This window comes from Cataglyphis hispanica, chromosome 13 (genome assembly GCF_021464435.1).
Source record: "Cataglyphis hispanica isolate Lineage 1 chromosome 13, ULB_Chis1_1.0, whole genome shotgun sequence".
Taxonomy (NCBI): Eukaryota; Metazoa; Arthropoda; class Insecta; order Hymenoptera; family Formicidae; genus Cataglyphis; species Cataglyphis hispanica.
In genome coordinates this window covers 681,869-697,562 of record NC_065966.1, presented here as the reverse complement: position 1 = coordinate 697,562, position 15,694 = coordinate 681,869, and the positions used below count along the sequence as shown (strand labels likewise).

At 32.0% G+C, this 15,694-nt stretch overlaps 1 protein-coding gene across 3 annotated transcripts in view; it reads right to left on the bottom strand.

Annotated features, from left to right (window-relative positions):
- LOC126854142 (semaphorin-1A-like) overlaps positions 1-15,694 on the bottom strand; it is a 169,501-nt gene that overhangs the window by 1,776 nt on the left and 152,031 nt on the right. For all 3 annotated transcript variants that reach the window (XM_050600557.1, XM_050600559.1, XM_050600558.1), the window contains exons 6-13: positions 11,762-11,849; positions 5,718-5,822; positions 5,058-5,146; positions 4,560-4,701; positions 1,634-1,982; positions 1,342-1,424; positions 936-1,034; positions 508-792 (exon numbers count right to left, since the gene is read on the bottom strand). In XM_050600557.1, coding sequence (XP_050456514.1) covers positions 508-792; positions 936-1,034; positions 1,342-1,424; positions 1,634-1,982; positions 4,560-4,701; positions 5,058-5,146; positions 5,718-5,822; positions 11,762-11,849 — 1,240 coding nt within the window. The remainder of the gene's footprint in view (positions 1-507; positions 793-935; positions 1,035-1,341; positions 1,425-1,633; positions 1,983-4,559; positions 4,702-5,057; positions 5,147-5,717; positions 5,823-11,761; positions 11,850-15,694) is intronic.

Here is a 15,694-nt window from a genome sequence, read left to right as displayed (position 1 = left end):
TTGATTATGTTTGCACTAGGAAAATAGGTGTTTGAAAGAACTATGACGCGTCGAAAAATGCGCAGAAAACTTATCAAAAATTTCAAATTTCTTTTTAAATCTCTACGTATGTTAAATTCATAGTGAAGATTTATGAATGCAGGCTTCAGCGTAAACATGATTCTGCTGTTTATTCAAAATAGGAAAATCAGAAATAAGCTCGAATAAATTGCGTGCTCGTAATATTCAAACAGTTCGAAGTAGAAATGTTCTAATTTCAAAAGTTCAGATGATATTTGATATCATATTTGCAAATTATCTCATATAACTTTTCTCTCTGATACACGTCGTCATGTTGCAAAAAAAAAAGAGTAAAAAATGAAACAGACAATCAGGTCGTATAAAATTATCGGATAAAATTATTAAGCAAGCGACGAAGGCATGTGCCGTCGCATAATTGACCGATTCCTGAAAATAGAACACGGATGTTTTAATATCATACTAATGTAATCTATACACCGGACGTACCTTGCTCATATCCGCAGCTTCTGTGTCTCCCGGTCGGGATATCTTGAAATAGCGTTTTGCTAGTGTCGCTATCGTGAAGTTTCGTCGGCACCGCGACGCAGAGATTCCCAATTGCGTCCCAAGCGCAATGGGGATCCTGCAAAGCGACGCAAGATCTGCAGGTAGCCGCTGCAGGCGAGTCGCAATGATGCAAGGGAACCGCGCGAATCTCAGAATCCGCGAACACTACCAATTTACTCGCTTCGCCGGCTAAATGAACTACCACAAGGTCCTTGACTGCTTGGCCTGTAAAAAAGGGAATTGCACGTTTCACAATAAATGTGCGTATATATAAAAAATAATGACATTGTACATATTAAATAATTTCTTTTCTAGTCGTACATATGATAAACACACCACTATAACGATTATATGATAAATTTACTTACCGAATTTTAATACCTGGACATCGCTGACAATAACTTGGCCAACACTGTCACGTGTCTCGGGTGCGCGTGTGTTGAGTGCCTTCAGAACACGGCCGTCATCTGTATGCAACCAGTTTATTTTGTTAATTTTGTAGAAATATATATATATATATATATATATATATATATATATATATATATAATAATCATTATTATAATATATAATAACTTATTAATCGTTAATGTATATATATAATATTAATCGTTATTATAATATATAATAACTTAAGCGTTATTATATATATATATATATATATATATATATATATATATATATATATATAGATATAATAATGCATAATTATATATAAACATAATAAATAATCAATATATAATTACAAATAAAATAATAAATAAATAATCGTACCTGTTCCGATGTAAAGCATATCATAAGCTTTGCCATCCAATGCTTTTACTTGAGGATCTACAACGACTTTGGTAAATCTGTAACTGCAAACATGAAAATAGCCCATATTAAAAAATATATTGCGCTATAAAAATATATTATTAAAAAGAGATATAATATAATCGTCATAAAATTAATCTTTGATAAAAAAATCTTTGTTACAAAAAAATCTATACAGAAAAAATTTTCACATTTTTTCATATGGTACGCATATTCTAAAAAAATCAATATTAATTGGGATAAAATCACTCACTTAAAACTGGTTTTAGTTATCACAGGTAATGAAAAGTAGGATTGCACCGCATCGTCCATGAGAGGATGAGCTTTGACGAAGTTGACGGTGATGTCCGGAAGCGTCCTAGAGTCATTAACACAGGCACCAGGTCTCGGCTCAGGTACTTTTTCCGGAAGTACTCGCAGCCAATTGCTGTTTATAGTCTCCTGTTCCTTGAAAGCACTCTGGAAGACCTCGAGAATGTTGTCCATGGAGAAGGCGCATACAGCCGAGCCTCCGATAGAGTTCACCGGAGTCGTGAAAACCCCGTACACCAGACGCGCAGATTTGCCCGCATATCGACCGTCCGTAACATCGCTCGTTGATTCTGGAGACAAAAAAAATATTTGAGGTATGTATGTTCACCTGTGGAGCTGATGAATTGTAAGTATTATAAACGTTCATTAATCAAAAAAATGTTTCGTCTGGAAAATTAAATCGAATAATAAATGCTAAATTAACAAATTCAACGTTGTTCAATATGAGCTTCCGAAGAATAAAAAGAAGATTTCAAATTATATGAAAAATACTCATTGGATTTAGGTCTTAGGTAAGAGGGCTTAAGTAAGTCAAGATTTAATAACAATTTCACTGTTTTGATCGAAAAGCTATTTAATCATTATATTCGCGGAATATGAAACATTGAAAATTCTAGTAAATTATTTTTCGAAATATCGGCACGGAAAAAAAGAGAGAAAGATCTCTTTCGCACTATTATCTATTTTATGGTGCAAAATGCAAGATGAATGATTATTTTACAGCCGGATGTGCCTGAAGATAGAAACGTTGATCGAATATTGATGTGGCAACAGATCAAGGACCTTTGCATTCATTCCAAATTTCAAGAAATTCTATTATTTCTATTTATACACTATTAATACATTAATCAGTTTCAATCTTAAATTTTCATTAATTTTTTTCATACATTGAATACATCCAAATTTTAGAAGGTATCTCTACATGTTTTAATACGATTTTGACAAAAAGAAAAATGCTAGTTATAAAATTAAAGTGTTAGAAATTACAGCTAAACAATATTATAGAATTTTAAATGTAAAAATGTATTAAACATGAAATAAAATCGAACAAAATAATACTATATATTATTTTATATATTATATATTAGCTGATTGTATATATTAAATTTGATGATTCTTGACAAGTGATATTGATTATATAAAATGTGGCAATTATATAAATGTTGCAATTAAATTGTTAAGAAATACACACACACACACACACGCACGCACGCACGCACGCACGCACGCACGCACGCACACATATATTCATCATATTCTAGCTATTATTTAAATATTATTTTGACCGAGATGTTGAAATATTTTTTGAAAGATAATTATAGAGAGACAGACTGCACATGTACTCCGCGTTATTTAATTTTTAAATGTTTTTCACAAATGTTACTATAGAATTCCTAACATATATGGGAAAATGACAAAAACAAAATGCAAAACAAAATATCTTTTTTTTGGATATTCCAAATAAATCGCGCTTTGAATGCGGTCAGTTTGTCGAGATGGATATTATCTGTAATTTACTGAAATTAATTATACACAACTCAGAAAGATGCTGAGTCTGTCGGTCATTTTATGCTATTCCTTTTACTTATAAATCAACAATTTAAATTTTAATTTTACTCTTTAAATCAATTTAAATTAATTTAACTATTTAAATCAAATATTTAAATTTTAAAATTAAAATCGAATCATTTTGCGATTACCAGCAAATCGATTTGACAATAAGATACGTTCATCGAAAGATTCCAATAAACTTATCGGCATTGCATCTACTACTACGCATGATGCTCAAGCGAAGATGTATCAATGTATTTGCAAGTATGTCATTGAGAGTTATTCTCATCATTAGATGCAAAATTGAAGCAATAAGCGGAAGTTGATTTCGCGATGCTTCTCATCAAGTATTCTCGCCGTTTGGAGGCGCGCCAACTTTAGTAAGCATAGAAATTTCAATTCGATACACAGCGACAATATTCTATTCGAGAACAGTCCTCCGCACCATCTTGTTCATCCTCTCGACTCTTAGCCGCGATGGTGCCACTGCTATTGTGCCTCGCACTCGAGATTAGTCCATTTCGTTGGTAGTTGGAGCTAACTTATCTAATTGCGCTATATCTGTATATATAAAATCGGATAAACGCGAGAAATATCGTAGAGATATAAATATTAGAGATATATCGGTACCTTTTGTTATAGTGCAATGTTATGTCTCTGTTATTATAAGAGAATATAATGCCACGCCGTAACAATGCATCTTTAATATTTATATGTGTATTTGCAAACAGCAAGCTACAACTCTTTCTGTTGTACGTTAATATAAAATGCTACATGTAAATGTATATAAATATTAGAAATGCAAGAGTATTGTTACAGCGTAGTATTATTTTTATTGCATCGCCAGGCAGGCAATGTAACGCAATAAAAAATGTCATAATTCATTTTTTAATATTCGTGTTTGCGATTTGTTTAGTTTTGGATACAGAGATTTTCCAGGATTTTTTCCATTGTTTTTCGAGTTTTAATACAATAGTGAGTGCATTGGCAGAAATTAAAAATCGGTCAGCCATTAGTCGTTCCTTCTTGAAATTTTTTCAAACGCGCAACTAGTTAAGTTGCATTTCCCTCCTTCTTACGGCATTTCATCGAGCGCATTGCGAGGGTACGTATGGAGGAGAAATCGTAGAAAACTTGAAAGGCAGAAGAGCGCAATATATGTGTACTAAGTAGCGACTAACGGGGCGTAGAAGCGAAGAGGCCTCTTTTACGAGCCCTTTTAGAAGCGGCGCGAGAGAGCCCTCGTTTGAAACTACTCGAGCGTAGTCACGATCGAAGCCGCACGCGAAAAGATATGCTCGCATATGCATACTCACGTATTTCGTTGAAATAGAAGGGGTACTCGCCCGGTACCGAACAGTTGAGTCTCGCTTTCAGAAAACTCGTCCATCTGTCGCTAAATGCGTGTGGCCCGCCCTTATCGTGCTGACAGACTCTACCGACTCGCGAATAGACCGCCTGAAACGTGCAAATCGAGCGAAACCCGAATATTAAAAACTCCAAAGTACTTTCCTCTTATTCCCTATAACATGAATACATAACAGCAATCGCGATATTTTTACGCTGAGGAGATCAATTTTTTCCGCAATCTTGATAAAAATGTTTCATATATATCGTAAAATATAGAATGAAATTAATAATAATATAAATAATATTATTCTTTTATATAAATCTTGTAATTTTGATCAATTTTTTTTCTCAATTAGAATCGTAAATATTTCTGATGATATAATAAAAGTGGAGTAAAAAATTTACAGTGAAAGACTTGCTGAAAAATATCGAATGCGCGAAAAAAAAGAAACTATAACTCTTACCTTTCCGCAATTCATGTATTCCACGGCTGTCTCGCGATAGAAGAAGAATACGTAATCCTGATACGCAAACGAGCTGACAAAGTTGGGACCTGAAATAATGAGATTGTATTGATTCGATAATCAAACGGTACGTTGAAGTTTCTTCTATAGAATATTTCAGAATTAGCATGAAAGCGAACGCATAAAATGTTCTGTTATTCGTCAAAAATACATATTGAGCGAATTTGTATGTCTCCGCATAACCGGCGGATATCGATGAAATTTGAATGTCGTCTCGCAATTTGTTATGCGTACAACTTTCAAGCTATAAAATCGAACATTGTGAAAACATTATTCTAACATGACACTTTTTTAAATAGAATTTTTAGAAGATATATATAAGGTATCTATATCAAGACTTGTAAAAAATTCTCCAATCTTCCAGATATTTTTGATCAAAATTCCAAAGTAGAAAGAATATTTTAAAGATTTCTTTGTGATGCAGCTTTCTAAAATCAATTTTTTTAATGCATGCCTTTTCTAATGTTTTTCTAAAAATTTTTTTTTCTAATTCCCAATAAAATTTCAGGTTTCCCAAATTTTTCCAGGCAATGGACAGCCTGATATATAAAATCGCAAATACAATTTACATATAAATTTCGATTTCTTTGACAAAATTACCGTTCAACTGATTGAGATCCGAGCGTTCGGTGCGAATTTTCTCCCTGTGAATTAGCGGCTCGCCACCGGAGAAGTCGGCCACCGTCGCGGCGTATAACTGTCCCTCTGAAACATGCATAAACGTTTCCGTCAGTCAGTCTCACCTTCCACATTTGCAAGCTAAACGAGCACCATCAGGTCGACACGGGGGTTATACAGCGGGCTCTCGGGTGTTAATTCATCCTCCACCTTTTGGAAATTACCCGTTGAATTTACGTCGGCGGAGACTATCCGCATGATGATCCCGCGTTTGTGTGCACGCAAAAGGACGACATTCTGTACGGCATAAGCGAACTTTCGCCTCCAGCTATCAGAGTCGTCGAAGGATCGACTACTGGAAACTGGAGCGAGCAATTATACCGAGTTTAATACCGCCAATCATCTACCGCTCCCTCCCCCGAATTTACATGACTCTCCGCATTAATCTGAACGTAAAGTGCATCAATAACACTGTAAACAAATTTACTGAAATTTCAAACATCGTCCACAGCTTTTTTGCAGACACGCTCTTCCGACTTTGTAGAAAATTTCTTTACAGCGCATATAAATTCTTTATCAAACAAATAAAGAGAGAGTGTGCTAAAATTTGACGGACAAATTATACAGACAACAGCAAAAAGCAAAAAAAATTTTCGATTTGCGGGCATAGAAACTTCGTTTGAAAAATTTTAACAAAAAAAAAAAACTATATCTTCCGCCGGAGAAGGAGTCTCGTCAGAGATTCTGCGAGGTCCTGCGAGATCCTGTCTCGTTGCGTGTAGCGGACAATTTTTCTCTGTGTCGCGGCAATCGGTCGCAAAAGCCCGGAAAAAGCCCCCTGGATTTGATCGTGTGTACAGAGTACATCATATATACACAGTTGGCATCTACGGGAGGAGAAGCAGAAGCGACTACATTTCCTTCCGTGCTCTCCTCATACAGGAGAGGATCGTCGAAGGATTCGCGGCGGCTCTCCTGCTCGCGGGGGCCTCTCCATATTTCACGTTCAAAAAGCACGATGGGATTTGAGGCTGGCCAACGTATGCGCGCGATAAGTGTATATAGCGGCCGGGGCGGTCATATATAACGGGGGCGAGGCCAGACTTAGGGGATGAACGTGCCCGTTGCAGGCTACAAATCTACGCCCTGAGCCCTCCAACCAACGCCGATGCTATGCGCTCGCGAATATGGTGAAGCCGCGCGCGTAATACCTGCGGGAAGGAAGGAGGCTTGTGATACACGTATACGCGCTTCGCTCCTCCGCGAGACATCTCCGCGAGAGATCGGAAGCTGTGCACGCGCTGCTCTCCATACTTAGGAGTGATTTAATGCACCGTCGCCGACGCGTTACGTCGTCTCAACTCGCGTCTAAACTCTCGGCAAAACTTTCTACAACGAACGGGTTGAATCGCTAATAAAGTAATACATTAATAATAAGGGAATTTTAAACAACCAAGTGATTTTAGGCAACAATACTTGTCAATTTCGATTTAAAAAAATTACATTTTCTTTGCGAGCTAAAAGCTATTTTAGGTGTGAAACATATGTTATTATGCGCTTGATACAGCTTCTATCCGAAGAGAGACGGATTTTCATTCAAAAATAAATTGTCACTCACTTATGAGCCATTATATATATATATTTTTTTTTTATTTATGAACTATTTTAATAAAAATAATAGAACGAATTGCAATTTGGCAAGTAAAGGTCGATTGTGCCTGCCGGCAGATATTAAATTTTTACAAAAATGTAGAGATTTTTGCTACCTAATAATAGAGTGTCTCGGTGTATCCTCAATCCTAGAAGAGAGGATTTCGAAGATGGCGAAATTTCTCAACGTAAAAAGAAGGTATATCTTACAAAGTGGTAGCACTAGAAGCACATGCAGTGTCACAAAGCGTCTATCGGTAAAGCCAAGAGATGAAACTTTTGAAGAAGTCCTTGGAAGCAGCAGAGATTCCGTAAGATCCTCTCAAAATCAACGGATGATACGATGATGGAGCGCATTCTATTTCCCGCGGGAGAATACATATCCTAGGAGGCAACCCCTTGAACCATCGCTAACGGATCCTGAATTATTTCCCGGGATTCTGGCAACGAGCAAGCCGAATTCATTTCTTCACACATATAATGGTAAAGATTATCCATGTATTTAAAGTAACACAGCGTGTTCTAAATATTCCAACACGTTCAAGAGAGAGAGAAAAAAAATTAATTATTGAATAAAAATAATAAATATAAATATAATATATAAATATAAAAATATAAAAGTAGATACAATATATAAATATAAAAATAAATATAAAAATATCAATGTAAATACGATATATAAATATAAAAATATAAATATTAATATAATATATGAAAAGGCTTATTCTGGAAATTGCTTGATAGAAAAGAAAAATTCATTGCTCATGACAATCGCGTATCTAACGAATATCTACGAATCAATTTTCTCTGCAGATAAAAAATATATATATATTTCTTTACGGATGAAGTATTTAACAATTAATCCAAAATTTTTTCAGTTATATAATTATCTTTCATTACATTTAAAATAATGAATAATAAATTAACATGGAGTCGCATATATATATATATATATATATATATATATATATATATATATATATGTATGTATGTATGCATGTATGTATGTATGTATGTATGTATGTATGTATGTATGTATGTATGTATGTATGTATGTATGTATGTATGTATGTATGTATGTATGTATGTATGTATGTATGTATGTATGTATGCATGTATGTATGTATGTATGTATGTATGTATGTATGTATGTATGTATGTATGTATGTATGTATGTATGTATGTATGTATGTATGTATGTATGTATGTATGTATGTACGCCTTTTAATCATTTGCGTTATTATATATTACGTTATTTTCATTCCATCAATTTATATCATATTACAACTACATGCATATAACTGCGTAATTAGAGCAATATTGAAAATAACTAATACAAAACAAAAATTGATTGATAATTAATGTATTAATTGCAACTTTCATTTATTACATCAATTTAAATCACGCGATCACAGACAAAATTGCTACATACATCGTACGCGGATAAAATTGGATATAAAGAACGATAACAAGAATAAAAAAAAATGTCACTTTTGATAAATTGAGAATATGGAGATGTCTAGGGAACGCGATAACCGATTTTATTGCGACCAATTCAAATCGTGAGCTTATATTGATGTTGACATTGTAAAAATTCGTTAGACTTCTGATTGCGTTATTGTTTGACAGATTTTGGTCAAAAGATCAAATGAGAGAACGGGATTTTTCAAGGATTTCTTATACTTGAGAGATAATAATATCAATATAATCAATATATCCATAACCACTTATTTTTATACCTATTAATTCCAAACTGTAATTATTACTACCAATATTGCTATCATTAATATTGACGTTTGAATTTTATTAATTTTTCAACCACATTATAGAGACCACATAAAAATGAAATTTTAAATTCTTAAAAAATATTAAAAAATTTATATTTAATTAAATTTTTATTTAAAAAATTAATATGTCTCGAATACTTAATTAAATAATGTATACAAAAATAGATAGAAAAATTTGAGATATATATTAATTTTCTTTTTATCTCAATTACTGTCTGCTATTTAAATGGATAGCAGATGACATTTTTTATAGTTTAATCCTTTTTATTGATGTAGAAATATCTTATACGGGTTTGCGAAATTTCATTGAAAGCGATGCTTTGCTTTGCCAGAGTATTGATTTGTCGTGGCATTTTAGCGAATACAGGACGCACCCGCGTGTGTCTCGTAATTAGCAAATTATAACGCTCGACATATGAAACTGCGCATGTTAAACATCAACAAATAAAAAGTTTCTCTGACAAACACTATGCAAAGTATGTTTTCACATTAAATTATGTCGAACTTTCATATCATCCTATCGCGTTGTAGAGTCTATAACGAACTTTCTTGTTTGCACATTGAGCTGTTTATACATCGCATAAGTATTATTGCATGTTATCATGATGCTTCACATTGTACGTTAGTCTTATACTCATTATATAATATTTATATAATGATGTAATTGTGTATATAGGCATAGAAAAATTTTTATAGCGCTGACATAATTCTTTTGTTACAATAAATTCGATAAATTAATTCATATCAAGGAATATTAACGCGTCAAATTTGTTAGTTACTTGTCACAAGTAATTACATTGTTGTTATAATTTACATGCGAACTCGATATTCAGGAAATATTTCTGCCATATCACTCAAATTCATTATTCTCAAGTTTCGCACTTTAATTAATTAAACAGATTAAACTAGTATTGCATACATGCTTGCTGATAAAAACATTGTATATGTATTACTGACAAGACAAAAGCAAATTGTCATAAATATCATCCTGTATGCATATAGCGTGCGTAGCATAATATATAACAAACAATAACGCCGCGCATAAATGTGGAATGAAATATCTTTCACTACTGTTTATGTCATCTAAATCTGCATGCCTATTTCCAGGATAATAAAACTGAAATTATAACGGTTACAGTGATAATGGCAGAAGAGAAAGAGAGAGAGAGAGAGGTTTGGAATTATGTCACACGAGAAACATAAATTCGAGAAACACAACGTATAAGAATAATTGTGCCTGTCATTTCTTTAATGACTCTTTATCGCATATGGAGAGTAGATTCATCTTTAACCCTTAACTGGAGCAGTGAGAATGTATTGCGTAACTAGAGCACACAATTTCCATGGACCCATCTCCCTTTTTTATGCTAAAAATAGCGAAAATAGATATGTTAAAAGTGAGTTTATTGCAAGGTGTACAAGCTCTAGAAGAAAACAAGTATTTAGAATACAAAAAAGATTAAATTTATCTAAAATATAAACAAGGGATTCGTTTTTCTAATAATTATTCATCAATTAAAATACTTTTGTGTTTTCTGAAGTTTTCTAAATCCATCTCACCTCAGTTAAAAATTAACACATGAAATTATTGGAAAATAAAATAATTTCTGTTTCTATATTTCATAAAAAAAAAATTTAATTACGAAAAAAATGATTAATCTCTTCCACACGAAATATATATAATACTAAACTAATGATTAAAAAAAAATTAAACGTAGCATATAATTGGCTAAATAATAAACTACTAAATATTGTAAACCGATATTAGAAAAACATGTGCGAGAAATCGTATTGCGTCCGTTTATGTTCAAATGTTATTTTTTTTTCTAAAAAATGAATAATTTGAGAATTATTTGTTAAAACATGTTCCTCAATATTTGCCAGACAGGATATAAATCATGTCTGTATCTCTCAATCGCCTCTGTGCGGAATGTACGAGGACTCGTGATATTCGCTTCTCGTTCTCACAAGTCCCACTCATTGTGGAGCGGTCGAATCTCTCAAGTAGCACTTAGCGTCGTCAAAGCCACGCGTCACCTGTCAAATCTGCTGTAGTGTGCACAGCATATGTTTCAAAATGTAATAAAAATTTCCTCGAATAAATATTTTTCGCAGACAAACGCTTTTCGAATCAATGTAGAGAACAGCACTCTCTCTCTCTCTCTCTCTCTCTCTCTCTCTCTCTCTCTCTCTCTCTCTCTCTCTCTCTCTCTCTCTCTCTCTCTCTCTCACAGACTCTCCGCTCACGCAAAAATGTTTTGATAATAATACTATCTCTCTGATCGTCAAAATCGCTTTTGTTCGCAGAAGAATCTATTCATTGCAATATTAATCAAATTCTCTAGAAAATAAATTCTGTTTGAGCCAAGAGTATAAAAATTCACAAAGACACAAGTCTCTGAATTTTATTCTTCTGAGTGCACTCAATGTTTAATAAAATAAAATTTTGATTACAACTAAGATCTGAAAAAAAAAAAACTTGATTTACGATTCTGAAGTGACACGAATCGATTTCGTATAGTCTTGCGATCAAAGTTGAGCATCGTTACATTGAACAATTTATAAATCTAGATAAATGAAGAAACTCACCGGCAAAAACTGCCGTGCTATTGTGTCGTGGATCGTAAGGACAAAGTCCCAAACCGTCCATGTCGCTTTTCTTCACGTATGCTCCATCCTGGAATACAAATAATAAATTTTGCATTACAGCCTAACTTTTTTTATTTTTTATATTTTATCAATTTATATATATATATATATATATATATATATATATATATATATATATTACGTTCGATAATGTATTTCTATGCTAAAACATGTGCTATATTTATTTCATAGCATTATACAATTGAATACACAATGACATTTGAAAGACATAATAAAGTGGGTGCATATAATCGTTTTTGGATTAACAATTTGAAAGCTTTTGGAAATTGAATCTGACATCGATTTCAAAATATGATTATATTGCTTGAGCGTGTGAGATTCGTGTTCACGAAACAATAAAACAATATACTAGGTGCACCTCTACCGCGAGTGTCAGATATAGTTTTGGCATATGTCGCCTACGATGAATGAGCTTGCTCACACGAGGCTACACATTCTCTTCCTTCCTATATTCCTCTCCTTTCTCTTCTCTCTTTATCTCTTCTGATTCACATTTTATGTGAGAATATGACAGAATATATCTATATATAAGCTATGAAATATTTCGTGAGATATTCACTTTTCGATCATCTCTTTTATCTTCGTATGGGAACTGACTAAAAAAGAGTTTATTTACATAAAGAAATTCTATTTTTTTGAAATAGTAATAATATTTAAATTCCCTAAATTATTCTGCTTATAAAAAATAATAATTCAATATCAAGTTACAATAAATATTTTTAAAAATCTGAATATTTTTTTAGAAATCTGAAACAGGAAACAGTTCGTAAATTTGTTTATCGTTAATAATTAATTTATCTTGTATAGATATCCCATCATTGAGATATTCTCATTTACATATCTGCATATAATGGAAAATGTGTGTAACACTACGTTATAATATAGTTTCAAGATATTAGCAAGTTAATAACTAATTCCAATCGCAATTAGCGCACCCGCACCCTATCTTTTTAACTACGTTAATGGACAATTGAAATATTACAATATAATTTATCGGCTCGACCAGATGGACTTTTGACCATTTGTTGAAATAGCCGATATGATAATAAAATAATTATATCGAATTAATTACGCGAGCAGCTTTTGTGTGGGTGACATATTTTATCACACAAATAAATGACTATATATGTAATAATTGCGACAATTGATTGCTAATTTTAATATTTTTCATGATTTTCGTTAATTATTTGTTAATCATCTAATTGGATTTTATATTACGATTATATAAATTTACAAAATTCGATTTATAAATATATTTATAAACATATTTAAAAATATATTTTCGTATTGCAATATTTATTTGAAAAACCAAACGTTTAATAAAAAAATCATAAATATACGACAACTAATCCGATTTGTAATACAACACAGCGAATTGCGACATATTTTAATAACTCATAGGATGATCGATCTTCTCTTCATCTGTTATTGATTTGTTGTTACAGAAAAATTAAAAATCTCGTATCTCATCGTCCGTATTTGTCTCTAGTCGTGCTGTGAGCAGAAGTACACAAGAATTACGTATTTTGCGAACGGTGCGTATATAGAGCGAATTTGATAAGCTGACCGCAATAGAAAACTGCAAGGCGAGTACACGACAAGCGAAGCAACACTTCCTTTAAATCTGTCGATCTTGTTTAATTTTTCTCTTCATAAAAGTATAAAATAAGAAAAAGCGAATTAAATGTCGCAAACTTTTATTCCACTACTAAATTCGTATAATTAATTCCATTAAGTTTTTTACCTGATATGAACAGACCTCATTGTTAACAAGTAATATTTTATATCTCGTGTAGTGATATTGCAAAGAGTAATATAAAGAGAAAATAATTGAATCAATGTCATACAAACTTGGATTTTCTTATAAAGATTATTGAAAAAAATTGTATCGTATCTTTCAAATAGCTTTTTATTTCTCTTGAAAAGATAAAAACACTTATAATTTGTCTATATACATCATAAAATTTTTATTAAAATCGTTTAAAAAGTTATATTAGAACGAGGATTGCTAAGCAATTTAATGTAGTTAACAAATTTTGCAAGCGTGCATATGTTTTGCCATATGATTGCTTGTCATTGAACTGTAAAGTTAGTGTTTTGAATAACATTGTTTGGCGTCGTAAATCGCATTCGTTCATAAACAAATGCAATGGTCAAAAAAGAAAATGGAAAAAAATCCGCTGAGATAAGATAATTAAAAGAGTTTGACATAAACTGGTATGAGCGATCATCGTGGCCGGCCACAGTAATATCCCGAATGCGAACAATGTGTCGCAACTCGTGCATGCAACAATGCATGTAAAGAAATTGGAATTCAGCAAGGCTATTCGATGCAAACGACTATTCGATGCAGTGCAACGTGCAGTCGGATATTCCGACATGCTGGCTATAAAGGGATCTCATACAAGATCCTTTATATTTCTGTCGTTTGTTCTCTCTTTCTTAGATCCCTTCTTATCCCTATTTTCCTTGCTTGCTGCAACATATCTTCGTTTCATCCATTTTCATTTGCGGATATATCTAAGGAATACTATAATAAAATTGTAACGATTGAGACAAATGACAAGTGGTAAATATTTATAAAATTATAATCCACTTTCTTTCAATTTATTTAAAATTAATTTCTAAATCAATTCTTTCGGATCTACCAACATAAAATAATCAATTTAGAAATATTTTAGAAATGTCCTCCTTAATAAATTATCAGAAACTTTTTACACTGTTTATCAAGCATTTTGCACATAATGCGTAAACAACGTATTTATTTTCGGTGTTTTAATGCAATTTCAAAGTTCATGAATAATTCGTATCATAATTCGCGTCTTTATCATAAATTTTGCGAGAAAACAATTGCAAGGCACCGCGGGAGACAAGAAAGCGCAGGCTTGTTCGCACTTAAAATACGATAATAGTCTGTGATGTGTAGGAAATAAGAAAACTTTCTTATAAATTATGGATTAAGCACTATTCTTCTCATTGTCGCTCTTTCGTGATAAAAGATATTAATTAATATCAACGTAAAATATTCGAAATTTTTATCTTGCGGTTATAAAATAGTTGAATTAATAAGATTGAGTAATATAGCGTAATATTTTGTTAAATTTAAAAATATAAAAATATAAAAGAAGACATAAAACTCGTATTTAATTTAATGATAATAAATTGATTTATAATTATTATAACAATTAGTTTATAATTGATTAAAAATACACTGATCTCTCTCTCTCTCTCTCTCTCTCTCTATAACACTAATTAATTTGTAAAGTACTATTATTTTTTGTAGTATAAACAGTTATGGAAGATAGGAATATTTCAGAGAATTATTTCGCCGCATATAGTATGAGCATGCATATAACGAGCTTTAATCTCGCTCGATGGAATTATGATAGCACATAAGTAGATGTAATTGTAACGTTGAATGAAATTTAATTACAACTCAAGTTCTGCGTTCTTTAAAAATTACATAACACGTCACACAAATCATTATTTTGTTTGTTAGCACTTTTAATATCAATAGCGATATTTTCTATTAATATATCAATTTGATTTTTTGCAATTCTCTCAATAGTTTTTATTATAATTTTAACATTTTTATTATAAATATTTTTCATTCTTTAAATATCTTTAAAGTTTATCTCACAATTTTTTAATCTTCATAGAGAGTAACTTTTTAATTATATCTCAGGCCATTAAATAATGTTATCGAATTATTACTATAAATAACAAATCAGAAATGATTTTATATTATATAATATGCGAGAAAAGTACGTTTCCGCCATTTACTCATATTTATTCATTAGTTACAGGTTTACACAGCCAGATTTCCCGTTGTAAATTTTGTGAGAAATTGCT